We start from the raw sequence: 26,921 nt of genomic DNA, 5'->3' as shown, positions 1-26,921 counted from the left end.
GGAAGGGAAAGAATGTGGAGGATGTTTTGTTGGCTTGACCTGGAAATGTTTCTTCTATACTACTTCCTGTTTTCGCCGACCTTTTCTTTGATCTTACTGTACCGTGTGTGACAGTTCTCTCTCAGCAGGCGGCTGGCTATAGAAGGACGATCATTTCCTGTTCTGTCCAAAGTCCTCACACACACTTCCCGTCCACCGTTGACTAAGTGCACATAAGTGAAATTTGCGTTCATTCTTGTGTGAAAAGAAGTGGCCTAAATGGGAAGCAGACAAAGACCAAAAGATTTATTCATGGCTGTTGATGGAAAAGGAAACGGCTCTTTCAATGCAGGTGTGCATATTTGTGTTGCATTCAGCATTTTTTTGGCCTTTTAAAAAAAAATAGAGACAAAGAGGTGGCAGAAATGTGGGAAAGGGAGTTGGGGAAAGACATGCAACAAATAGACTATTGGAATCGAACTCGTACCAACCACTAGGGGACTATACACCAGTAAATGGTAATGAACTCAAAATAGATGCCATTGGACGTTAATAGTCTTTAGTTAGATTGTAGATCTCAAATTTGATTTGGCCATCTGGGTTTAGCAAAACTCATCCGGCTGGAGTTACGTTGAAAGAGTCACGGCCGCAGGAGGAGGAGCGGCCACAAGGGAATAAAACAACAATTACAAGATAGACCAATATCACGGTCAATGTTTTGACAGGGTAAACAAGACGTTATGACAAAGCTCTTTCATCTCAGCTCACTCTGTCATCTCCGCTGCACATTACCTAAAAACTTAGTGTTAGCTTCAACATTGAAGGATGGATGAGGAAGAAAGAAAACCCTGTTGTTTATTTGGAGCGCCCGTTTTGGATTTCTCCAGGAAGACCTCATGGTTCGTCAGAGATGTTCTGTCCACACGCCGACTCCTTCCCTTAATTAGGTTTGTAGTTTTTTTTTATTGTGGATACGAGTCCCAGACACAATCAACATACAGTACACACACACACACACACACATACACGCGCACACACACACACACACACATACACGCGCAAACACACACACACACACACACACACACACACACACACACACACACACACACCGTTGTTTAGACTTCTATTTCGCTGGCTCCCTGGGGACCGGGCCAAGATGGAGGGCCACAGTGCCAAGAACCCTGAAACACAATAGTCTGCCCCCATCACTCATTCCCAAACCGAACAATAGACATTCCCAGCATTCCTCAAGACCTCTTCCTCAGGCAGGCACACACACACACACACACACACACACACACACACACACACACACACACACACACACACACACACACACACACACACACACACACACACACACACACACACACACACACACACACTAGTCTGTGTCTAATCAGGGCTTTGACTTTGGCTATGGTTTTGATGTTGTGTACTAAAAAAACTATAAAAGTATTTGTGTGGGTTGTCAGTGGGTAAAACACGATGGGCCCGTCAGTGGCTGTAGTGGGGACTGTGATAGGAGGTCATGGGGTTGGAGAAAGTTGAGTCTTGTGAAAATTGAGACTCTTGGTTTCCACTTGCTGATCCATGTTGGGTACCTGTTCCTGGTTAAGAACTGGCTACGTTATCCAACAGGTGTGATTGTGTGACGAAACATGCAGTCAAAATAGTCTTGTTGTTTTGGAAGTTGTGGTCATTGTGGTCATTTTTGGCTACTTGGAAGCAACAGAAAAAAACCCCAAGCATAAACATAATATTGGGAAATTACCAAACAATCAATGTCATCATTAATCTAGAATCCCAAAAGATGCTAAAAACGTTCAGATGAGTTGAAGACAACTGAATCCTTAGATTTTTTTCTTGTGGTGTTGGAATGATTTGCCTGGTTTCAAGTATTCATATCTGTGTTGGAATGATGTATTAGTCAGTTATCATTGATGTAATCAATTAATTCTATGAATCCAGGAACAAATTAGAAGAATTTGTTGCTTCAAGCCACTCAGATGAGAAAGTATCCAGTGGTCCTTTGTCTTGTCTGGTAATACCGTGAATGATCTTCAGTTGAGTGCTATTTTGTTGGAGAAAAAAAAAAACAGGCCCTGGCTTTTATAGACTTAGTTATTAATCAGATAACCTGCATTCAGCGGATTGTTTGTCCTCTACGCGTGTGGTCTGCTGCAGTATTCCTGTCTCCTCTGACCTGGTTTTTATTAAATGGTCCATTAAACAAGGGCTCAGTGATACATGACGCTGTCCTGACACACACACACACACACACACACACACACAGACACACACACACACACACACACACACACACACACACACACATACTGGTTGTCTCACAAGAGCATTCCTAGAGACCGATCTGGACACTTTCACATTACAAAGATGTTTCTGAGATGTGAGTTCTTGCAATCTTCATGTTTAATTCATCAACTACCAGAAAAATGGTGTTTAAAGTTGGAAGTGGAATAAATGTTCCCACACTTGAAAGCACATCCGCATGGGTGATTAAATAACAGATTTAAATCCCAGTTTGAACAACCTTATTGTTTTAATTGAATTTTATTGCCAGAGCGATGATGATATTTTCAGGCCCTCCTTGGCAGAAAATTATTCACATCATGTTTTACTTGGAATTTTTTAATTCCACGCAAACACCGTCCAGTCATTTGTCGGTACTTGTGGTCAGCTGTCGACATAGAACCTGAACAAATTCTTAGGGCTAATCAGTTTACGCTTCACATGGCTGCTGCCTGACTTTAATTTTTCTAGGCTTGTAACCAATGCATCGGATGACGGACAGATGATTTCTTCTTCCACTATCACTTCCTTCAGCAACTTCAATGGTTGCTTTAAGTTAATAGAATTTAAGTTTCACTTAGCCTCGGATTGAGACATCTACAGTATGTCCTTCATTGCTCCCTCTTCATTTCTTTAAGCACTTTAACTTCAACTTTCTCTTTCAGTGACTCCTCAAATCCTTTCAGATCTGAAAACTTAATTTGAATTCAATCTTTGAATCCAAGATGCAAGTCTTTCCATTTCATTTCCCTTCTACAGTTACTCCGCTTACTTCAACGCCTTCCAGCGCTTGAACTTCTCAAATACTTTCTGGTCCCTTAAACTCCTCGACTTCGGCCATTACTGTCATTTAGATCCATTTCAAAAGTCTCCCAGGAACCAGTAAATGAAGTGTCTGGTTTCAGCTACTATTTATCAGCAGAGGGGAGCGTAAAATTTCTACTCCGTCTGCTGAACACATGATACAGTAAAATAAATGTACGACATAACCGAGGGCCAGCGTGTAACTCACTTTTAGTGTTTTAAAAACTCACTTCAGATCCTACAAACCCACTCAGGGGACTGAACAGTTACAAACAGTGTATTGTGCTGCAGATGCTAAAGTGGGCTTCACCCTTCCTGTCTGCAGTGAACAAGGCTGCCTTTACGTACAGCATGCATAATGTCTACAAGGGTGATGTTCAGAAGTTCATAATCAGGGCTGATGAGAGACTGTAAGGCAAACAAACAGGAGTCTGATTGTGCACGCGCACACACACACACACACACACACACACACACACACACACACACACACACACACACACACAGCACATGACTCAGACCCATAAAGATAACAAATAAGGCCTGATTGCAGCCGAACACAAAGAGACAGACGGGAGGAGGTGTGATTGTTTCGGGCTTTCTTGCATAGTTAACCCCTGACCCTTTTGAAGGGAATGTAAGGAATCTGCTCGCATGTATGTAACGCACACACTGAGTCACACACACACACACACACACACACACACACACACACACACACACAGACACACACACACACACACACACACACACACACGCACACACCTTCACGGGGTCTGCAGGAGACGTAAGTCTCCAGGAAATCCTTTGAAACCCACCGAGGGCCTCAAGTTATCAAGTGTCTGCTGTTGTGCAGTTGGTTAAACTTCAACACGGTTATCGTCAGACGCTCACACCTCGATATGTTTGCTCAACCAGGTCCACGTCTAGTCAAAATAAGGAGGGGATAGTCACACAGCCATCGGCAGCCTGAAAGGGAAAATGCCACATGTAAATTTTATCATCTGCCACTAATGATAACCGAATTAGTGTAACTGTTAAACTAAATCTAAGGATTGTCCTATAAGTGTAGATTTACATTTATGTTAATATGATCTTAAAATAGATTGTACAGTTACAGTTTATTCTTCAGGGAGCTGCAAATATGCCAGAAGTTACTCACCAGTAGTTTGTTTTTAGATTTGTATGAATGGCAGAGTTACAAGGCAGAAACAAAGCCGCTGTATTTATATTAAGGAACTATGAACGTTGTTCCCCAGGTCACACTGATTGCTTTCTCGAAATAAATGAATGCATATCATCAAATTTTTGTATTCTTCGTGTGCATTTATTATTAAAATGATTTGTCATGCACAAAAACAATTTATGCATAATTTCCTGAACAGTTGACATAGCAGTAAAAGTACAATATCTTAATGTGGTGGTAACAGCCATAATTCTGTGATGATTCTCCTGTAATGGAAGTTCATAAGAAGAGATGATGAAGGATAATTTGATCTTCCTCTCTTCTGTTCGTCTGTGGTGTCCAGGACTTTGTTATTGCTCCTGTGATCTCCTGGAGACCTACCATCGTCTATATCCCCTCTCTTTCACCACTTTTTGTTTCTCTCATCCCAGCCAAACTGAAAAAACCCCCTTGTCGGTCCAAAAGCCCCCAGTCTCTGCTTTCTTTACTCCTTCGATCTCTTTTTCATGCTCTGCAAACAAATGTACACGCTAACACACACAGAAAGAGGAAGTACCTCTGCATTTTTTTTTCTCCATGTCAAACAATAACACCGAGCAATTCTGGGTATTATTTTAGCAGCCGTCCACCACTTTATCTGCTCTCCACAATACTTCCTCTCTCACTGACTCACACATCCTGCCTGAGAAGAGAGAGGGAGACAGAAAGAGAGAGAGAGACAGAGAGAGAGAAAGAGAGGGAGGGAAGGAATGAGGTGAGGAGAGAGAGAACTGTAAAGCAGGAGGAAGAAATAGCCATGTTTTGTCTTCTACAGAGAGGAGCGAGGGAGGAGGAAGAGAGGAAAAGGAGGGAGAGGGGATGTGAGGATTGTCGGTTGGTCATTCCCTCTTGGCCAGAGCCTGTCAGCTATTTTACTCCTTCAGATGGACACCAGCATTTGAACACTTCATACCAAGTCTCAGATGTTACAGACGCAACCTCCACCTCTGACCAGACCTGAGCCGGCATCAGGACAAAACTAAAGAGACATAACTTTTTTTTTTTTTTTTAATGACGAAAAGTTGCAAGGATCACATAGGGGAAGTCTGTAGTTTCAAGACTTTCAAATGAAACATCCAATTCTGGCTACCAATGATGCTAGCATCTGATCTGGGATCCGTTTGACAGTGGATGTTTCAGGTAGGTTTGAAACTCTTGCCTCTTTAGGAATCGTTTGGTCAGATCTCAAATTACTTTTCATCTTCTAAAAACACTTCTTGATTATTCTCCATAGTTTATCATAGTTTTTATTTGTAACATTAAGGGAACTGAAGTAGTGTTCCAAAATATGCTCTTGTTTTTCGGATTGAAGTTTAGCGCAAACCTTAAAGTATCTTGAAACTCTGAAGATTGCGTCTTTATCATTTGTTACCTTGTGTAGTCAACAGCAGCCATGTTTTCAAGTTCCCAGGGAGGGGTAGTTGAGCACATGATGCATGTTTTGACAGACACCCTCATACACAAACTTTTTGTCTTCTTCTCCGCAATCTTTTAATCATTCCTTCCTTGTTCCACGTTCTTCCTCCTGTGTTGGAGGCAAGCATTGCCAGAGTTTCTGTCTCCGTTGCTGAGGATGGATAGAGTCCAAGCCTATTGGCCTGGAATTCTTTCTGTACTGAATTGAGTCTGTCTGTGTGACTGAGATTATGAGTCTTGACCTTTGCGGTATCAGTCAGCTGTTTGTGACCATTAAGTGGGACATTCCAGCACTTCCTTTCATAGAGGCTCATTCAGAGCTGCAACAGAGAATACATAATTTCTCTCCCTTTGATTGCTTCTTTTTCTTGTCATTTCTGTTACTGTAGGTCTTGTCTCCCAGTTCTTGTTTTAGATACATGGTGAAAGTCCTCTGCAAAGTATTGAAGACATGTTGAAAAGCTTGTCAGTTTGACAAGTCGGGAAAACCTGAGTGATTTCCTGCTTGGTAGCAGTTGCTGATCATTGATTTGCTAAATTTCTAGGTTTACTCAGCAATGATCCACTGTTACCTCCTGTCTAATGTCTCAAAAAACACATTTCTATTGTGTTCACTGTATTCCTTGCTGAGACAGGTAGCCAACTGGGTTACAATGTCAGAAAAAGGAAATGGATCATGTGAACTCTGACAAATGATAATTGCCTTTGTAAGTGCTTGAAATCACACAGGTTTGATGTGGCCTCCATCAAATGCAGTTCTTGAGATATCTACGTTGTCCAGAGATCTATGCCTTGAAAATAGAGTAGCTCACTGCCAGACCAATGTTAAGAGTTACTGCTTTTCATTTTACCATCGCGTGTGAAGAGTTTATTTTCATCTGTTGGTTGGACAAAAGCAGCAATTTCAGATGCCATTTTGGGCTCCGGGAAATTGTGATGTCAGCTAACAATTACTTGATTGATTTGGATAATATTTGATAGATTGGGCAATAATTTAGATCATTGTTCCTGTCCTGTGCTTAACTGATGAACTTTCAGTGACGACAAATAAGAATAAGCTGTAATGAAGTTTCCCTGATGCTTATGAGTTTTTTCTGTTCCTTTTGGAACAATATTGTAATTATAATTTTAAACAGTGTTATGTGTTTCACTTCATAGTTATTGAGATGTTATAACAACAAAGAAGATTATTAAGTTTAAAAAAAAAAGCATTTTTGAATGCCAGTTATAACTTGAGCGTCATTAAACAATCACTGAAAGGTGCCTTGTTAGAATAAATTGAAATAAATAAAGAACATTCTAATTCTTTCAGTAGAACAAATGTGATTGACCAGCATTCTATGTAACTAACAAAAATGCTGATTCTTATACAAGATGCTCTCCCAGGTTTGATCCCATATAGAACTTTCTTGCTGTGAATCCCTACATTTATGGGATACTGTACTTGATTGCTAACCTCCCTGACTCACTCTGAGATTTTTGGAAGAACAGCCTTTGGTTATGTGGTTTAAAATAATATTTCCTGTCTCAGCTGCATTAGCACAAAACACTACAGCAACTTTCTGTATTACATTAAGTTGCAAAACTCCACATTTGTGATTTTTTTTGCTCTGTATTTTTTATGTCCAGCTCACTTTGGCATTATAATTTTAGTTTTTCTTAGCAATCAAACTTTTATAAAGGAGGAATTGGTAGTTGTTGGAAGATGTCAACTAGTATTTATAAGAAGTCTGATGACCTATTTAGACTGGTTTAGTTTAGATTGCTCCTGCATGTATTCATGCGCACATTGAAGTTTGGCACAAATACAAAAAACACACAGGCTCTACATAAACTTTCTCAGGGTATAATTTAAGGACATTGTCAGCAAAGTTGAACAATCAGTGGACTCCGACAGAAATCCCTCTAAAGGAGCCAGAACCAGGAAGTGTGAGTGTTTATTCTGGAAAGGTTTGGCTCGTTTCTGCTTTATCATAAATGATAATACAAAGAAATGGACTTGCCTTTTCCCTCATGGTTCCACAATTGGCATTCCTTTCTCAAAAATTTTTCCTCTATATGTTTTTCTGAAATACTCAGAATAGTCTTGCTTTTGCAAAGTTTTGCTTTGAATTTGATATTTTTAACCCAATACACGTTGACTATTAATTCTGACGTTTTTTGGGAAAGTTGTAGTCTACAGAGTCAAATCCATCGCTAATAAATCCAGAAAAACTCTGGTTAGTTTTGATTTTGTCACTTAAGCCAACTCAAAATTAATCCGCAAGTCACTGAAGACAAGTTCATGTTAAGTTTCAGATTAATCATAAAGTGGAAGTCATCCACATGATGGTTCCAGTTCCTGAGAAAGGAGCAGATGCAGTCAACTGCTTTCACTCTCTTTTCTCATCTCTAGCTCTTTTTTAGACACTTTGCTTCTCTCTAGGTCTCGTGTGCACACGCAGATGCTCTCAGCAAGAGATCGCATTGAATCTGGCTAACATATGGAATCAGAAGTCTGTATAAGGATATTAGTGAATATCATGGGATGCGCTGGAATGTCTGGCTTGAGATCAGACTGAGAACTTAATGTGCATGTTAGATGAACTTAATAAAAGTGGGCAAAAGGACTTTTTTGGAAGTTGTTTCCACAGACCTCTCTGCTGGTATCAGAAGTATAAGGTATCAGCCTAGGATGGGTGCAGAATAGGAAATTCAACCAAAGCCCATGAAGTCAATGCAGGCAGGTTTGTTTCATATCTGACTTTGTCCTCCGCGATAGTTTTCTGCTGCTCTTCATCCTCACCTGACTTTCTCCCTGTCATCCTCCAGGCGCAGCGTTCCTCTCATCAGACCGCATTCCTGGCACCTGGCAAAGTTATCGGAGCTACCTCTCCCTCCCCCGCCCCCTCCTCCATCTCCTCCCCCTCCGCCCTGCCTCCCTCCTGCTGACTCCCCTCCTCTCCCACCTCCTCCCCCTCTGTCTGCCATGCAGCTCCATCCTGGGTCTTACACACTACCCTGGCACACAACTGACAACAGGTGTGTAAGCAGATTGTCACCAATTTTACAAGTGATTAATGTGATCAAACGAATGAAAGATTTATTCCCTTCTTGGGATAAGAAGGACTGTCTAATAAGGGGTTATAACATTTAAGTGGCAAAATAAAAATGTGTCTTATTTTTCTACTGATTTATTTTTAGTCAATGGGTTAAAATTCAAATTCTTTAAGCCAACAACTAGTTAATCAGTTCACTTTTACCAAGGAGGTTATATTTTTCTAGCTGTGTCTACTTATTTGGAGAATTTTCAGCAGAATTACAGTGCCTAAAAAATGCTGAACTGTCCCTAAAAGTTGGAGGGAGGATGTGTTGTTGGCCAGATCATGGATTCTGGATGTCTTGTTCATGTTCGTTAACATAACAATAGATTTTTTAAAACATTTTTATATTTCTCAGAGTAAATGTTGATGGAAAAAGACACGGAGTAACTTTGTTGTTTTTCAGGTGTTTATACAGTATATATATATGAAAACATCACATTTCTGGTGTTATGCTTTACCTGAAGTGAACTGCATTCAACTTGATTTGCAACAATGGCAAGTTTAATTAATCTTCAACCAGATGTCTCTCAGGTTTGATTCTCTTCTGTTATATGAAGTGTCACAGTGGTGGTGTTTTGTCCCCCACCAAATGTTTTTGGTTCAGTTTGACCCCAAAACAGTTCAGATTTGTCCACACAGAACATGTGTCACTCTAAGTTTTAATTACACATAGTGACTCAGTTTAACTTTGACTTTTAGTCACTGGCTAGGGTTTTGGTCCCTGTGACTCACCCCCAAAAGCAACAGTCCCCAGGAAACTAGTGACATCACCGTGTTCTAACGTCAATATAGCCCACATGGGAAGTACATTGATCTATTTTAAGCTCCTGTTCAAACATTTCAAAGTGATAATGATATCAAACGGATAAAGATGTGTTACTTATTGTGTGTCATTGGGGACAAAATAGATTCATTTTGTTCATTTGACAAAGGAGAATTCCAGATACAGTAAAGTGTCGGATTGGCTGGTTTGTTTGTTTGTTTTTTACCATATGAACAGCAATCAGCTGATGATTGTCTTCTGTTTAATCAGCTTTCTTAAAAAAAAAAATTATCAGGATCTTTTATGTTTAAGTTCAGACTGTCTGACTTGCTAAGCAGAGAACTAAAACGAAAATGAAGAGACGGGTTCACAAATCAGGACAAATAAGTTTGGAGCAGCAAAAATCATGGACACGTAGAACTGTGGGTGTTTTAAATCTGATATATTTAAGTCTTCATTTATAAGAAATGAATTATTACATCTTTATTTCAGCATAGAGATCTGCCTCTCAAGACTGACACAAAAGAGGCCGTGTGGTACAAGTGTACCGTAGTTCTGACTAAAATGACTACACTATTGATTAACTATTAACTTAACGTTTCAGCTGATTCTTCTGTGTTTTATCTGTGATTAGTCAGCCAACCGTTTTAGTTTCAAAGATAATAGTGGCTATTTTATTTCACTCTGAGATAATCGGAACAGAATTTTCCACTCAGGTTGAATGAAATGAAGTACAGTAGTCTTTTTAATGGAGTATGATCTCATGAAGCTAAACTGTAATCCTTTAAAGGGAAAGAGGAAGTTACCTCAGTCTGTATATTGACTCACAATAAAAATAGCTGTCTTTGTCAGCTTCATGGGACATTAAGACCTTCTACTGTTCTGCTTTTGATAAGAATCAGTGATATAATGTGCTGCTATTAGATCCAGTAGTCCCGCATGAGTTAGATAGTCTGTGTGCATAGTTGTGGGTCTTCTATTCCCACAGTTTCTCCTGCCTGGCTTCAGCATTGAAAAAGACACATGCACAAAAATATCATCAGATGAGGAGGAGGCAGCTCCCGGTATTACTCTGTACAATGGCATGCAACTCCCAGAACATGTGGACAAAGAGAGGAAGACGTTCAATAAACTGTTTTGAAGGAGAGCGACATTTTGTACACCGGTCGTGTCTGCTTTTATACAAGCGCTAAAACTAGATGTGAAAACATCAGAGGAAAAATTAGGCTAATTTCTAATCTAGAGTGACACGATTTCAAATAGCTAATAAAATATTTGTCTGTATAATTTCATGTCTTGACAGTTAATCATATATGTGTGAACACACACGCCATTCTGTACAGTATTTATGTACAGTACGTGTGTGTTCTGGTTTATCTGTGTCAAACCTCACTGTCACATGTTCCACATGATTGGACAGGAGTGACTGTCATTTCCTGTCCAGCTCCCGTCTCATTTCCTCTCTTCCTGTCCCTGTCACCCAGGTCAAATCTATACAGTTGGCTCTTTTTCTCATGCATTGCTCACTTCCTTCAAAGATGATTTTCTCATGCAGATAATGAATTTTTTTTTTTCTCACAGATTATTTTTCTTTTGACTGGTATCCTTTATAATTTCTTTAAGGACCATTTCAACACTGCTTTTCCTGGCACCCATTGTTTTCTTTAAGAAAATCAGTTAGTAAAAAAAAAATTATACAATGAAGACTTCCTAAAGGCATCTGCTATTGTCAGGCTCTCATTTTATACAATACACCTACCTAGTCGGCAGCGTACATGGCAGCCTTATTATATGCCTATCCTCACTTTCTCACGTAATTAATACATGACAATTTAAGTTCAATAAAAGAGACAGATAGAAGGAGTACAGAGTTTTCTTTTATTGCTGCAAACCATTGTTGTAGTTAGGCTATGAGCACATAAAAATGGGATCCAGGAACTGGTGGTAGTGGTGATGACGGCCGATGACTGAATTGATGAAGTCGGTGAATTTGTGAAATGGTAGCGTGATTGAAGCAGAGGTACAGGTAGACGGTGATGATTATGAATGCGTCAAATCAAGACTGTGTGAGTTAGAGGTGTAATAACTGGATGGAATGAGTAAAACATAGAGCCCAAGTACAAAGAATAGTCTTCTGTCTAAACTTAAAGCAAAGGTTCATGTAAGAAAAAATATGTAACTAAAAGATGTAAGTTTTATAATTGGCTTGTGACAACACTTACTTTAATATTTCTTTGATATTTTCAAAATATAAAACTTATTAACTCTCACAATGTACAGAAATAGCACCAATGGCAGTTGAAGATTTTTATATGAAAAAAGCCAGAGGCATGTCATGAAGGGAAGATACAATACAAGGCATGCATAATTTGTAATAAATGGACTGAAAAATTACAGACAATATTATGTCACCACAAAACAAGCTACATGTGGTCAGTGCAAGAGGAACAAACCCCATCAGTGCTCTGATCTTTGCATGACCGATAAACAATGAATACCACAGAAACAGCTTGAAGATAGTCTGCTGGTCGTCTCCCCACAATGGTTTGACATCAAAGCCTGAGCAACCGTCCTTTGTCTCTTTGAAACATGTCCTTATTGTCTGAATAACAGCAAAAAAAACAAAAAAAACCCTAAAACTTCCCATTTTGTCTTCTTTATAGTGCAGTCATTCCAAAATGAAATCAAAATGTTTACAGATGCTTTTGTTGTTCTAGATAATATTTCAGTACATTTACCCCAAAAGAACTAGTTTTGACATTGATATGTTTATAATGTTTTTTCCTGCCTTCATTCCCTTTCTGGTGGAAAGAACTTCCTGTCTTTTTCTCTAATGTGGATTTCTCCAAAACTGTGGGAATGTTGAGGAAATACTTTGTCCTTTCTTCTTTTTGTTTAATTTTTCAGGAATTTTTGGCTTTTAGTAGATGTAGAAGTAAACAGGAAAAAAAGCAATGCTCAACAGAGGTTTCAGATCAGATTCAAACTGAGTAGATGCTGTTCACCCTGTTGAAGATATTTATCACATTCATGTTTTTGTCTTAGATTTACAAGTTAACACATTTTTGGGAGCCTTTGTGTGAATAAAGCATTTTAGAATAGTGGGTTCAATATGTACATATTTTGCAGTGAAAAGAAAAAAAATAGATCTGAGAATCATTTTATTATTCGCTAGTACTGACAACACAAGTGGACTTTTCTCTCTTCATCAATTCTTTATCAATGCAAAGCTAAACAGATTTGTGCCCCAGTAAAATGAAATAAATCAGGTTTATTTTCCAATGATGTCAATGAAATATATGTTTGTTAAAAAGTGGTTGACATGTTGGAATGAAGTCAGATTTGACGTAAAGGAGACGGGACAGCCGGCATCCACAAAAGGAAGAATGGAATGAAATTGCGAGAGCAGAATTAAGGGATGACTTAGAGATGCTGACTCCGGGCAGTGGGAGTTGATGAGGAGGAAATCCCTCTCCGCCTTAAGAGGCTTCCTCAGAGGGTCTTTAAAAACACATGGGACTGCTGTAGATCCTCAGCTCAGGACTGATAGAAAACAGATTCCCCAGCTGTTCATTTCAGAAGTTTTCCAAAGGGATATGTTCATAGAGAGAGACCTCACAAATATGCCTGTAACTTTGTCAAAATTAAATGTTCTCAGTGTTTTTCTCAGATTAATTTCCCCAAACAATATATTATGAAATGTCAGACAAAAACAGCAAATGCTGATTTTGATTCATTATTGATGTCCTTTTCTGAAACACTGTAGTTGATCTTAATTTCTCTCTGTCTCTTCAGTGACTTGTCCTTGCAGTGGGGTCACCTGTCCAGACCTTATTCCTCTACTGACCGGAGCAGCTCTGTGGGCTCCATGGAGAGCTTGGACACGCCAACACCCACCACACAGCTCTACTCAGATTCCCGCACGTCACCGGTGGACCCCACCCTCTTCAACAACAAGAGAGACTCTGCCTACAGCTCCTTCTCTACCAGCTCAAACACATCGGACTATGCAACAGTGCCGCTAAGGCCTGGAGAAGCCTGTTCCATGGATAACCTCCTCCAGAGCCTGGGGCCGGCTTGTCGTGGTTGCCCCGGTGGCGATACCTCAACTCTCGGGAACTCATCTGGTGAAGCTCTAGATGATACTCAGCTTATTATGCAAAAGTCCAGGTCACTGACTAGGCCAAGATCAAAGCCTATTGAGGTAAAAGAGAGGCCTTCCTCCTGTTGTTATGAGGAGGAGCGGAGAGGAGGTGATTTTGATATTTTGAGAAATGGAGAAGGAGTAGCTGAGAGAAAGATGAACCCACCTCAGCCTCCAGTCAGGAAGGACAGTTTTAGAGCAACCCGGAGTCATCCTGATGTGGTCAACAAACATTGTGTTTCTGCTCCAATTGAAGTTTCTAGTGTTTCTTGTTGCTATGATGAAAACCAGTCCTCTGTGAATGTTGAACCGGGAATCCACAATGGCTTCCTTGCACCAGAAGACAGTGACAACACTAATATATTCAAAGGCAATACCTTAAATTCGCACTATCTCCAAAGACAGACTGAAGACATCAGACTAATCGAATGTGTTTCAGGTGTTAAGAAAGAGCACAATTCAGATATCACCTCTGATCGCCTCTCTGACCCAGCAACTTCCTCCCTTGCCCCTGTCACCATCTCACGTCCCGAATCCTTACCTACACAATTCTCCATAGAGGTTCAAGAACAGTCTCATGCCGTGCACACCCAGACCAGACACCCCTCTACAGAGCTACACCGACACAGTGCCCCTGAGAAGCTCCTTGCCACCCAGCTTCAGTTGTTACAGTTTAACAATGATGGCTCTTCTTTGGAGTCTTACAGTCAGTCAAACCCCCCTGATTGCTCCTCATCCCCATGTAGCAGCCAGTTCTCCCATTCTTCAATCCAGCCCATGAGGGATGACGAAGAAGCTTCTCCCAACCATCTCCACACTGAGTCTAACAAAGACGATGGCAGCCGTTGCTCAACTCCAGGATCTGTGTTCTTGGAAGGAAATTATGATAATGGAGGTTCAAGCAATAGGCAGGAAGTGAGGGGGATGAACGGTGGCTGTATCACACCACTTGAGCGTCATCACCCATGGGGTCGCTCTGTGAGTGTACCAGATGTCCCCACTGGATTGTCCATACAGGAAAAGTTGAACAGTAATCAGATACAAGAGACAAATTTTAAGCCTCTTAGTGCTGCTGCAAGTGTAGACTCCTTACTGGAGGAGCAGAGAACAGTGAACAGAGAGGGAAGTGGGGCTAAAAATATAGAAAGTGAGAATGACATAAAGAAGTCAATCTCTAGAAACCATCGTCGGAACCGTCGTCGCAGTGACCGATTTGCCACCAACCTCCGCAATGAGATCCAGAGGAAAATGGCTCAGCTTCAGAGAACCCGCGGCCCAGGTGGACTGCTCTATAGTGAAGAAACAGTCCAGGAGGAAGACAGTCCAGACCTCAATGAGGAGTGTTCAGAACAAGACCTCCAAGCCCAAGATGGGAGTACCAAAATTTCATTTGCCCCACCTATTAACCTCCAAGATAACAACACTACACTCCCAGTTGAGAAGTCAAATACCTCAAGTGATTCTGACCGTGATGTCTTGCAGACTCTTCCTCAATCAAAATCCCACAATGAAAACAACAGTCTACCCAGGTCAGTCCAGATTCTAGACCCAGGAGTTCCCAGTTTCGGTGTTGGCATCCGAGTTGTGGAGGAGCCAGCCCCTGCTGGCAAAGCCCGACGCTGGCGTTGGACTCCCGAACATAAACTTCAACCAGAGCCCCAACCAGAACGAAGATGTAGAATCATGGATGAGAGGGTTTTGGGAATCACAGGGTCACAGCATGGGGTTTGCACTTTCACCTCCTCATTGACTTCCTCATACAGTCGCTCCTCTTCCTATTCTCGGGTGGAGGAGTCAGATATCCTTCCATTTGCAGATAGAAAGAAGTTTTTTGAAGAGACTAGCAAAGGTATGTCCAGGGTAAATGTCTCTAGCTTGTCAAGTTGCAGGCAAAAGAAACCCCCCCACCTCTCTGAACTTCAAGGAGGGGAGCTTGGTCAGCACATAACACAAAGGAGATACTCCTATCAGGATGGACTTCAGCATGAAAATGCTCTGCTTCCAAACACTGGTGAAGCCAGGAGGCTGTCTGTGAGTACCAGCAGGGAGAGAGGCACAGAGAAGGAGAAGAAACAAGCGAGAGAAAGGGAGGAAAAGGAAAGAGAAGAACGATTAAGAGAGAGAGAGAGGCAGCAGGAGAAGGAAAGACTGGAGAAGGAATTAGAAATGGAGAGGGTAAGGAAGAGGGAGATTCAATTGGAGCGAGAACGAGAGGAGAGGGTTAGACAATGGGAGAGGGAAAGAGAAAAGGAACTTGAATTGGAGAGGGTAAAAGACATGGAGAGGGCCAAAGAGGAGGAACGTATCATAAAACACAGGGAGAAAGAGCGTGAGAAAGAAAGAGAGAAGCTAAGGGAAGAAGATGCTCAACTCGCATCACACCAGGATTTTTACAGCAGTTGTGAAAAACGTCAAGACTTCCTACACAAGGACAACTTCCATGGCTTCCAACCGATGCCACAGTCGTTCTCTCATGACCAAACCCAGAATCAACTCTCCCAATCAGCCTTTTACCCCGTCAACAACTTGTCTCGTCCCAGAGAGAACCAACATCACGGATACACAGGAAGGAGCTACACACCTACAGAGGTAAAAAGTTCAGCTCTTACTCAAAGATACAGTCTTAAATGTCCATTAACATGTCAATAAAGACTTTTAGCTTCTGGGATAGGGGTTTGGTGTCATTGACCTCAAGGTTTGTCAGTTGGATGAAACAGAAACTGAATCTCTCGCTCCTACACCTGTCTTAATAGGATTAGTCATTGCAACCATTTTTAACAACCAATCTCCAGGCCATCCTGTTTTCATTTCTACTATTCTTCACTTCATTTGAATGCATTGTTCTGCGTAAAGTAGAAAACAGTTTTGTGAACATTGATGAATGGAAAAACATTGTCAACTTTCTTAAGGCTTAAGACATCAACATGTTAGCACCCATTAACAACGGTGTTAATAATTTTACTGGCCTCAGAAACAAATTCTGTTACAAGGGAGACCCCATTATAGACTACTGTATATCCTTATGTAGCACAAAACCAAGTGATGTCTTGAGTGAAAGATGAACTTTGCAGCTCACTGAAATCAGTCTACGGTTTTGGACTGAGTTCACATGACCAGCGGAGACTGAAAACATCTCCACTTCGACTGGTACCAGAAACACATAGTGTAGCAACACTTGGATGTTGAAAAGAAGCGGCCACTTGGTCCAAGTGCTCTGTGGTTGAACGGTTGGCTTAAAGTTGAACCTAGCATCGTTCGTGCGGTCGATGTCACTGAAAATTCAGCAAATCCTTGAAATAACTGAAGGCTATCAGGGAGCTTGGGCAACAGTGTCGGACACTTGTGTCAGCGATAATAGCCGTGTTGGGTTTCGTCTTTACCACAAACTGATTTGAGTCTCTTGGCTGGGGGTGCAGCAGCTTGTCTGAACTTTAAAAAAGTCTTATGAAGTTCAACATATCAGCCACTTTATCATTCATTTCTGTGAGTTAAGTTAAAATAACTGTCTGTCCTGGATGAAATTTATCTTCAACCAGGCAGATGTGTGTTTCAAGCTGACACTGTTTTATTGTTTGTGTGTGGCCTTCCCTGCTTAGGCCTCAGTGGAGCTTTGAATCTTTCCCTCATAAATGAAAGGTTGACGGTTTGATGTCAGAGATAATACCATGCTTCGAATTCTTGTTTCACATCTGACAAGGATGAATATCTTTAACTGCAACAGATGTGCTGGATGGCTGTGATAAGATACTCTACAGACACATACTCACATGGAAATAGAGTCATGCAAAGGGATCGTTCTTAACAAAGTATACATGTAAACACAGACACACGCACATCAATCCACTCCTCGCTTTGATATTCTAGTACAGTATGTTTGTGATTGTTTTGGAAACCTTACGTTAAAATACAAAACCGCAACCAACTATTTATTTGTGGTTTGTCACTCAGTAGACTCTAATTTGAGAACCCCAGCTGTGTTTTTAGATGTTTTCAAATAACTGAATTGACTTATTCTTGGCAAAATAAGGTTATTTCTGTACATCTTTGGTGTTCATCATGTTCCTACCAGATTAAAGAAAATAATATTTTAAACTCCTTCAAGTTATGAATTAAATAAAAGGGATCAAATATAAGTCTTTTATTAAATTGGCATATCTTCAGGAACACAGTTGCTTTGAAACACTTTTTTACCACTTTTTTGTTGAACAGAAGACTCCAGCACAAAAATAGTCAGATTGAATTTCAGCTCTTGAAAAAGAGTAGAGTTAAATTACAATGGATTAAAATACGGGACCATCCAGGTACCTGTGGTTCAGAGTTTATGTTCACATTCTCAGTTGTTATCATTTTATGGATTTATTTTACTCTGTTCACAGCAAGTGGCGGCCAAAAATGTTAAAATGACTCCCTACCATTTTAACAAAAATACCACCTGAATGTTCAGATTCATATTTCAGACTCAGAAAATATCTGTACCTCCTTGTTTTGGGTAGCTTCTCCCCTCTGTACTTTTTAAGTAGTTACAAAGCCAACACCTCTTTGTTATCAACACCAGATAGAAGCCTTCCTCCATTCCTTTGCTTTTATTAACCAGCTTTATATGTCCTCCGCAGACGTGTCCCACTCGGCAACAGGAAATGACCACGCTTAACAGGAAGTACAGCCTGACTGAGAGGTGAGACACGCCTTGTAGCACAGATACGGACAGAAACTGTACGTTTGTACAAACAAGGAATCTTATTACTCTTGATTAACATCCCAGCGTTTCATTCTGCCTTGTTGACGTGGCATTTCAGACACACACCAGCTTCATCTCTGTCTGTCTGACTCCTTTGAATCTCTGGAGACCTTCTGCGGGCTCGGCCCCTTGTGCAAATGGGCGGAAGTCCTACTCAGTCGTGCCTGTCTTTGATTTGACTATAATGAGCCGGGGAGCAATCATCCATGTTTAAAATGTGCTCATGATGACATGTGCTTGGATGATGATGATCCCACTCATTAGGAACGTAGGGCAGCATTTAGGACACACACAGCTTGTTAAAAAGGCCCCTACTCATATTTGACTTGTAACAGAAGCAGTTGAGCAAGTGAAGAATGCTAAAGCAAACATTTCCAGTCATTTAACTCCCTTCAAGGTTTGAATAGTTTCCTTTTATAACATTTTATTACCTTTTATTATTATTTTTTTCCAACCAAATCACATTCAGATCATGTAACAGTTCACAAGTAACTTTTTTTTCTTCCATCACATCAATCTCATCATGACAGGGACTACCAATCCTGGAGACGGGACTTCAAACCTCCAGAGAGCATCAATCAGTATCATCAGCACTTCCATCAGAGCCAATGGGGATCCAGACATGTTGACGGCGACACTGGTGACCATAATGGATATGCATTTGCCCCCCCACCGGTGTCTCTCTCGCTCAGAGGGCGAGCAATGTCTGAAAACGACCTCCGTTTTGACAGTTGTCACCGCTGGTCACCATCGATAAGTGTGGCGGGCAGCCAGACCCTGAGTGAGGTTGAAGAAGGAGCTGGTAGTGTCAGGGGGGTGGAAGCTGCCACAGCCCAGCCAAACAGGAAGAAGACTCCGCCTCCCCCGAGACCGCCCCCACCTAAATGGGAACAGTTCCACCGCAGGCGGGCGTCTCATCACACCCTGTTTCCTACTTCTTCCACTGCTCTTCAGTCCGTCCCTCCTTCCTTTGATAACGCAGGGGGGCACTATTCGAATCACTCTTCATACGTCCCTCCGGCTGAAACGAGCAGACAGAGGTCCTACAGTCTCCCACCGGAGAGACAGGAAGTGTCTGCAGGCTGCCCGCACTGCAGCTGCCAGGCTCAGACCCATGGACACACCTATCCCCAACCCTCATCCAATCAGCACCAACCACAAACGCAGGAACAGTCTTTCTCCCACGCTTCTGCGTCCAGTCAGAATAAGACTCCGTTTCAGGAAGCGCCGTTTACCGTGGCTCCACCCAGTCCGATGTTCTCCAGAAGGGCCTTCAGACCCGTGGCCCCACCTCAGAGAGACAGGGACCCGAGGGGCCTCTATGAGAGACCACAGGAGAGAGACTTGTCATCGTCTCTGCCTCCCCCTCCACCTCCACCAGTACACGGCAGGTGAGCGGGGCAGTACAAGCAACTAGTTGGGTTTATTTTGCAGTAAAGACATTTTTAATGTTTATTGCACATTCTTGTCTACTTTATCAGTAATGTTGAGTTTATAAGTGAATTTAATAGTTGTTGTTTTGTTCCCTTTTATTTGCATTTCTTCAGTCACAACCCTGACCAGGACAGGGTACCAGTGAAACCAAAACCTTCTTTTGTGAGACCCGGAGCTGAGTGGGAGAGGACACCATCTCCCAGAGTTCATAGCGATTCAGCACTTATACCAGTCTCTGAAAATGGAGGTGTTGGCAGGATAGTCCATCCTGACTCGTACTTCGCCATCGACTTCGAGCAGCAGCAGCAGCAGCTCCGTCTGAACAGAGGTTTTCAGAGCATCGATCCCCAGAAAGTTTCACAACCAGGAACCGAATCGGAAACGACCCTCAGCCCCAGTCCCGCGCACAGTTTGGACGCAGACCTGGATATCCCCATGGAAACAGACATCGATGACTTCCGGGAGGACGAGAGGCTCCTTCCAGCAGAGGATGAGCCCATCACCAGCGAGGTCCCTTGCTTCGCACTACCAGTTATGGTCCTGGAGACGGACATAGACACCCTGACCGGATCCGAGGACTGGCCGTCAGGCAGGATGAGAGCAGAGACCGACTCTCTGGAGGAGGAGCTGGAGAATAAGGAGAGAAGGGGAGAGAGACTGAGCATGGAGGAGATCTTCCCCCAGAGCAGTGAAGGAGAGCTAGGCATGGAGAGCTGGAGAGGGGCCTACCAGACCACAGAGCACAACACAGACAGCCTGGATAGGTAACAAGGGAGCGAGGCAGGGGGGGGCGACAGAGTTGAAGTCTAAGTGTGTTTCTCTCACCGTGTGTAACGCATTAATTACACAGATCATTTGATTCGTACAAGACTTAACTGTTCTTGTCACTAAGCTTAATCCCTCTTTCCCACAACCTTTCCAGAGCACCGCTGCTGTCAGATTTATTTATTTTTTCTTGAGGAATGCTATGGTGTCTTTGTTTTAGCCTCGTCTCATAGAAAGACGAGTCTTATAGAAAGAGTGATCACATAGAAAAAAATACTTTGATAATTAAATGTGACAATTATTATGTTGTTCTATTTATTTCTGTCTGTAAGACATTCTAAAAGATAAGTTACCATAACTTATAGAGCTGTTTTTGTCATCCCTCTCTTTACTCTGATCCCATTTATCAGGGTGATTTGGATTATTTCATGTTAGGTTAGATTCAATTCAATTAAATTAGATTAGATTAGATATGCTTTAATGGTCCCAAACTGGGAAATTCACAGTTTATGCATCAGGTGTCATTTTCTTTTAGCTGCCGCAGGATCGTCTTCTTTTTTACTTCATTTAGCCGTTCTGAGCTGAGATGCTCTCCATTTGCTCCCCGTTTTTTTTTGTTGCACCCATGATAACTGACCATATAGATTATTTATACACTTACCTAATCACTGTACTTTATGACTGCGTGTCTGTTTTTACTGCCTTGTCTCTGTGTTTTATCTCTGCCTATATAAATTAAACATTTCTCCCCCCATCAGGCGGTCTGGTGCGAGCTCCAGCTGTTCATCCTATTACAGCACATCGGCCGCCAAAGCTCAGCTCCTGTCGCAGATGAAGGACTTCACTGATAACAGACGGAGAGACGACAACGACGACGAGCTGACCTATAAGGTGACGGACGCAGCTACTGTCTTGACGCTCAACCGGTGGAGTCCGCAAATGGTCTCTCTCTGCGTCTCCAAGCCAGTGTTAACGTGACGATAATCGAAACCGACAAACATGTGTTGCCTGTTATTTTCATCATGTTCTGCTTCTGTCGTACAGAAACAGCTGATGGAGAGCCTCCGTAAGAAGCTGGGAGTGTTGAGAGAAGCTCAGAGAGGACTGCAGGATGACATCAGGGCCAACGCGCAGCTGGGAGAGGAGGTGGGCATCGTCTGTTCCATCTGTCAGCCGCTGCATTTGCTCCATCATTGTGAATTTTTGAGAACAATTTATTATATGTCAAAGATTTTGCCCGACTAATCATTATCTAATCGTTGATTTAATCGACCACGTTCTGTGACATAAAGAAATTTTAAAAACTCATCATAAGGCTAAAGATGACGTTATGAATTTGCCCCTTGAAACCAATGATATTCACAACCTTTGGTTATTATGGTTGATAAAAAACTTTAATGATGATGAATGAATGAATGAATGATGTAAACCATTTGTTTGAGTGAAATGCTGTGCAAATCCATGTGTATTTTAATTTATTGGCATCAGTGTAAATAAAGATAAATCACAAAGCTGTAGCAATTAGTCAACATTTTCTTACTCTAAGGCGCCTACCGTTGCTTTTCCCGGTTGGTAGATCACATCATTTGATGTAAGTTAATGATACTTCAATGACTGAATGGATGATGAACTTCATTAGACTTGGCAAAGATTGTTTATGGGGAGGGAACCTTCACTCTACCCAAACTCCTTTTTTCTAGTTCTATTTAAAGACTCTCACTCTTCCTGTATTAAACCTGATTCCTTTTTAAGCAACGACCTTCAGTGTTTGGATCAAATTACTAATACAAAATAAGGTGTCTCTTTTGGGTAGATTATTGCTGTTGTGTCCGTGATCCAGACATATAATTAATCAGCATTTGTGTCTGTGTGTGTCCTCAGGTGGAGACCATGGTGGTGTCTGTGTGTAAGCCCAACGAGGTCGACAAGTTCCGTATGTTCATCGGCGACCTGGACAAGGTGGTCAGCCTGTTACTGTCACTGTCCGGGAGGCTGCTGAGAGTGGAGACCACGCTGGACACATTGGACCCTGATGCGGAGCATCACGAGAGGGTGAGGAGAGGACGGGGACAGCGAATGTTGAAATGTAACATTTTAGAGGATGTTACAGTGAAAGATCCAATCAGAGGATGATTTAAATACAAGGCAGACTGTTTGGAAAGCTTCAAATGTCCTAAATGCCACCTGTTGTGTCTCCATCCTCCTCTCTCTGTTTCTCTATCCTCTAGCTCCCCCTTCTGGAGAAGAAACGTCAGCTGATGAGGCAGCTGTCTGAAGCTCAGGACCTGAAGGACCACGTTGACCGCAGAGAGCAAGCCGTCAGCCGGGTGCTGGCCCGATGCCTCTCCCCGGAGCAGCACAGAGACTACAGGTACACTACTATTTAAATATGGACACTTTTAAGTTGTAATCTGTGAGACTGAGGGACAAGACTCATCGTCTTTGATAATTCATTTTAATGAAAACAATTTTTTGTCTTCACAGTCACTTTGTGAAGATGAAAGCTGCCTTGCTAGTGGAGCAGAGACAGTTGGAGGACAAGATCCGCTTGGGAGAAGAGCAGCTGCGGGGACTGAGGGAGAGCCTGGGGCTGGGGCTGGGGATCGGGATGGGAATGTCGATGGGATACGGACAGTATTGAAAACGAGAAGGAAGAAGTGGAGCACAACATTAAGTCAAAATCAGTTCAAACAGAACTGACCAAGGTTGAATACTTTATGTCGTTTTGACTTCCTGAAATGCTAAACTTAGCTAAGCTATCAAAAGTGGAACCGTTATTATAAGTATTATCAGAACTATTTTCAGTAGTTCATAACAAGTAAAATATCAGGATATTTACACAGGCAGGGAAGTTAAAACAATGATTAAAAAAAAGAGAGGTGTGGACCTCAGAGCTACAGTCCAAGAGAAGAGAGCAAGACAATAAAGAAAGCCAAGTCTCAGAAAGATTCCTAATTCCTAAAAGTGTGATTAAAGAGCAGCAGATAAGATGATTTTGATATTACTGAAAAGAAAAATGCATTTTCTCCCCAGATTCCACTCTGGTAAAAGATAAACTCGTGGAAATTTTCAGGTTGAGATTGTCACATTAATTTTCAAAGGGAATAATTTGTAAAAAAAATCACATTTTAGTCTCTCTGGGTGAAGTAAGGACTCATAGACATGATACTGTGTGCTTCGCATTATGTGCCTGAGATAAGTACTGTAAAACTGTACTAATGACACTACTATTCTAACCAGCATCACACTAAATTGCCAAAGAAATTTCGCCTTAATGAATGTGCCACTGAGACGCTGCTTTTTGTGTTTTATTCTGTTGTATTTAAATCTCCTGGTTCAGAGAATCAAAGGATCTTTTTTTTTTTTTTTTGGTGCTTCATCTTGAGAGAAAAAAAATTCCATCCGCAAAAGTATAGTCAAGTCAGAATTTGGTGCATTATTTTATCTGTTGTTAGGAAGTTAGCTATAAATATAACTACATTTCATCTTTGTTTTTGGCTGCAAGTAGCAGCAAATATTCTGTATTATCTTTCTTAACATTATCATATTACTTTTGTATTCGCATTACTTTAGTGTCTGGCTGTAACATGTTCCAGTGTGTGGGGTTTGAGACTCCACCGGCACATTAAACTGTCACATATTAAGTGTTATGTAAAGAAGACGCTTGTGTGTATAATGTACACGATGTGTATATAGTGGTTTTAATTTGTGAAATGACTGGAATTGGTTGTAAAAATGGATGTAAAAGATGAAGGGGAAGGAGTAGTTGACCTGTAGTGTATACAGTAATTTTGACAGGGATCGAAAAATAGAATGTGTTGTTTCACCAAACTTTGTTTTTGTTCTCAGTGCTGTCATTCAATGTGTGCAGTTAACATGTACTGGAGACTGTTGTTTAAAGGACCGTTTTTGTCGAAAGCTTTAACCATTTACATTACTTTCATATCTGCAAAGTAAATATGAGACTACAGGAAGTAGTAAATTAGCTTAGCTTAGCGTGAACATTGACAATATTTCTGATTAATGGAGCCATGTTTAACATGTTAGCTCGTACCCATAGTAGGTGGTGGAGTCTGAATCTCTTGGGGTTTCCTGTCCTCATGCTGAGCTTGGCTAACTGGCTACGGTACTTAAATTCATATTTAAGACACAGCTATGAGTGGGGTACATATTTGCAAGACAGTAAATGTGTTTCCAAAATTGTCAAGGTTTTTACAGACATTTTTTGCAGGAAAAATTGACTTTATTGAAACCCAACACTAAAACAGAAGAGAGTCAAATATTACGTAACTATTACCAACTTTGTACAACTTGCAAATGTTACCACTTTAATGTTCAACAAGAGATTTTTTGAGCTTTAGAAGAAAAACTGTGTTTCATTTTACTGTTTAAATACAAGCCTTTAGCAGTAAAACTGAAACAGACATCTTCATCTGTTTCACTGGGTTACTGGTGATCAAGTAAACTTGGTCTAACAAAAAGCAGAAAACCTGCAAGTTGAAGTTTATTCAAAATGACACTTTTACACATGCTTTTGCTTTTTTCCCGCTGTTTGTTCCCAGATGTTCCTGCTGTTTTAATACCAAACAATCCTAAGCACATTATGTTCACATGTGCCTGTTCTGTTCTGTTTTGTACATATTATGTATATTCATGTACTATAACAGCCATTTTCTAAAACAACTGAAAAATTACTGATGTGGTCAGAGAGGAATAGAAGTTGGAACCAGTAACCAGAGTGTCATTCCTTTGTTTTCCTGAAAAAAAAAACTTTTTTTTAAAGATGGATTGCAAATGTTACAACTGGCAAAAACATCCCTGTGACAAAAGAGAGTGATGAATAATGACTACAGAATTTCATTCCCTAGAGAAAATGTTTTCGGATGCTGTTGTCTGAACTGAGTTCACAAATAAAGCAGAAAGGGGAAGTGAACTGGCTGAAAGTAATCAAGTTAAAATTCGTCCAACTGACTGCTGAAATAAGAAACAGTTATGTAAAACTGATGTGATGAACTGCCTTCATTTTTAGAGAAGCTGACAGCTCAAAGTTGCAGCAGCAGTAATAAAGGCACCATTAATTGTAAGAAGTACTATTAGAAAGGCCACCATAAGAGCTATATTATTATTATTATTATTATTCTTATCTGTAGTAGTGTTAGTACTAAAGCCTGTCATAGTATTAGTTATTAATACTAGGCATAAGTACTAGTAGTACAGGTCATGTTATAAGACGTACTGTCGGTTTTTGAGAAAATTAAAGGCTTTTAAGTGTGCCTTATAGTGCGGAAAATACTGTAATCGGAGAGTTTGGCACAGAGGTAGCAGATACATAAATATATCCACATTGAATATGTTTTTGTAAATAAATATAAACTGTATATCTGTACAGGAAGTTGTACATAAATAAATCATTCTCAGGACACGGAAACAACCACCAGGACTCACCAAGTCAACAATGAACTGTATATAAATGAATAATATTTATGGGGCTGGCAGGGTAATGCTTGAAAGGCTAACAGGTAAGGGTAGCACCCTACTGGTTACACACTTGTGCTATTTGGGAACCCTGAACACCCACAGCTGAGTGAGCCTGGGATTCCAGCTCCAGGGAAATGGGATGCTCCCACAGTCTGAAGACAGAAATGCTCCAGACCAAAATATTGTTTGATTTAGCTGGAAACCCACGTGGATGTGGAGGAGAAGAACATATTTAAGACCTGGCACCAACTCACATTTATTAAGCAGAAAAGCTTCTCATATACTGAGAGAGGTTACATCTCACTGGGTCAAAGTTACTTGACATTAACACCAAGATTGCAACAACATCACTTCTAAAATCCTGGTTTTTCTTTTCTATTTTTTTTTTAATAAAGTGCCATCATCTACTAACAGTATAGATATTTGTCTACCAACACAAGCCTTAACTTTCAAAGCATTAGGTTTATGGTCTGTAAAAAAGCTGCTACCAATAAGAGAAGCAGGGAGTCTAATGGCTGCTAATTACATAGAGCTGTTACCATTCCTATAAAGGCTTTTCGTAGCTGTTGAAAAGTAACTAGCAAAGCCAGATTTCTGTAAAGATTGTAAAATAACTTGATGCTCCAATGTAGGAAAGACTTTATGAAGGCCTAAAAATAATACGAGGCTGTTATCCTCAATCCGATCTGAGTATTCCAGGAGTGTCATTCATAATGTGTCAGATTGTGTTTTGTCAGTGACTTGAGTTCAGAACCAAACCTTTTAGCAAATGGAAG

The 26,921-nt window shown here is 41.0% G+C and overlaps 1 protein-coding gene across 4 annotated transcripts in view; it reads left to right on the top strand.

Annotated features, from left to right (window-relative positions):
- The window catches only part of shroom4 (shroom family member 4), a 47,449-nt gene extending 21,849 nt beyond the window's left edge, over positions 1-25,600 (top strand). For 3 of the 4 annotated variants that reach the window (XM_068307899.1, XM_068307900.1, XM_068307901.1), the window contains 10 exons: positions 8,552-8,761; positions 13,382-16,319; positions 18,344-18,405; positions 18,999-19,859; positions 20,016-20,666; positions 21,426-21,558; positions 21,712-21,813; positions 22,549-22,719; positions 22,896-23,038; positions 23,152-25,600. In XM_068307899.1, the coding sequence (XP_068164000.1) occupies positions 8,552-8,761; positions 13,382-16,319; positions 18,344-18,405; positions 18,999-19,859; positions 20,016-20,666; positions 21,426-21,558; positions 21,712-21,813; positions 22,549-22,719; positions 22,896-23,038; positions 23,152-23,308 (5,428 nt within the window). In that variant the 3' untranslated portion in view covers positions 23,309-25,600. Of the gene's footprint in view, positions 1-4,507; positions 5,465-8,551; positions 8,762-13,381; positions 16,320-18,343; positions 18,406-18,998; positions 19,860-20,015; positions 20,667-21,425; positions 21,559-21,711; positions 21,814-22,548; positions 22,720-22,895; positions 23,039-23,151 lie in introns of those variants that run through there. The other variant, XM_068307902.1, reaches the window with a different exon arrangement.
- Positions 25,601-26,921: the final 1,321 nt, after the last annotated feature.

Source organism: Antennarius striatus, chromosome 23 (assembly GCF_040054535.1).
Source record: "Antennarius striatus isolate MH-2024 chromosome 23, ASM4005453v1, whole genome shotgun sequence".
In the NCBI taxonomy this organism is placed as follows: Eukaryota; Metazoa; Chordata; class Actinopteri; order Lophiiformes; family Antennariidae; genus Antennarius; species Antennarius striatus.
Note: the sequence above shows the minus strand (reverse complement) of the source record. Positions and strands in the feature narration are given on the sequence as shown.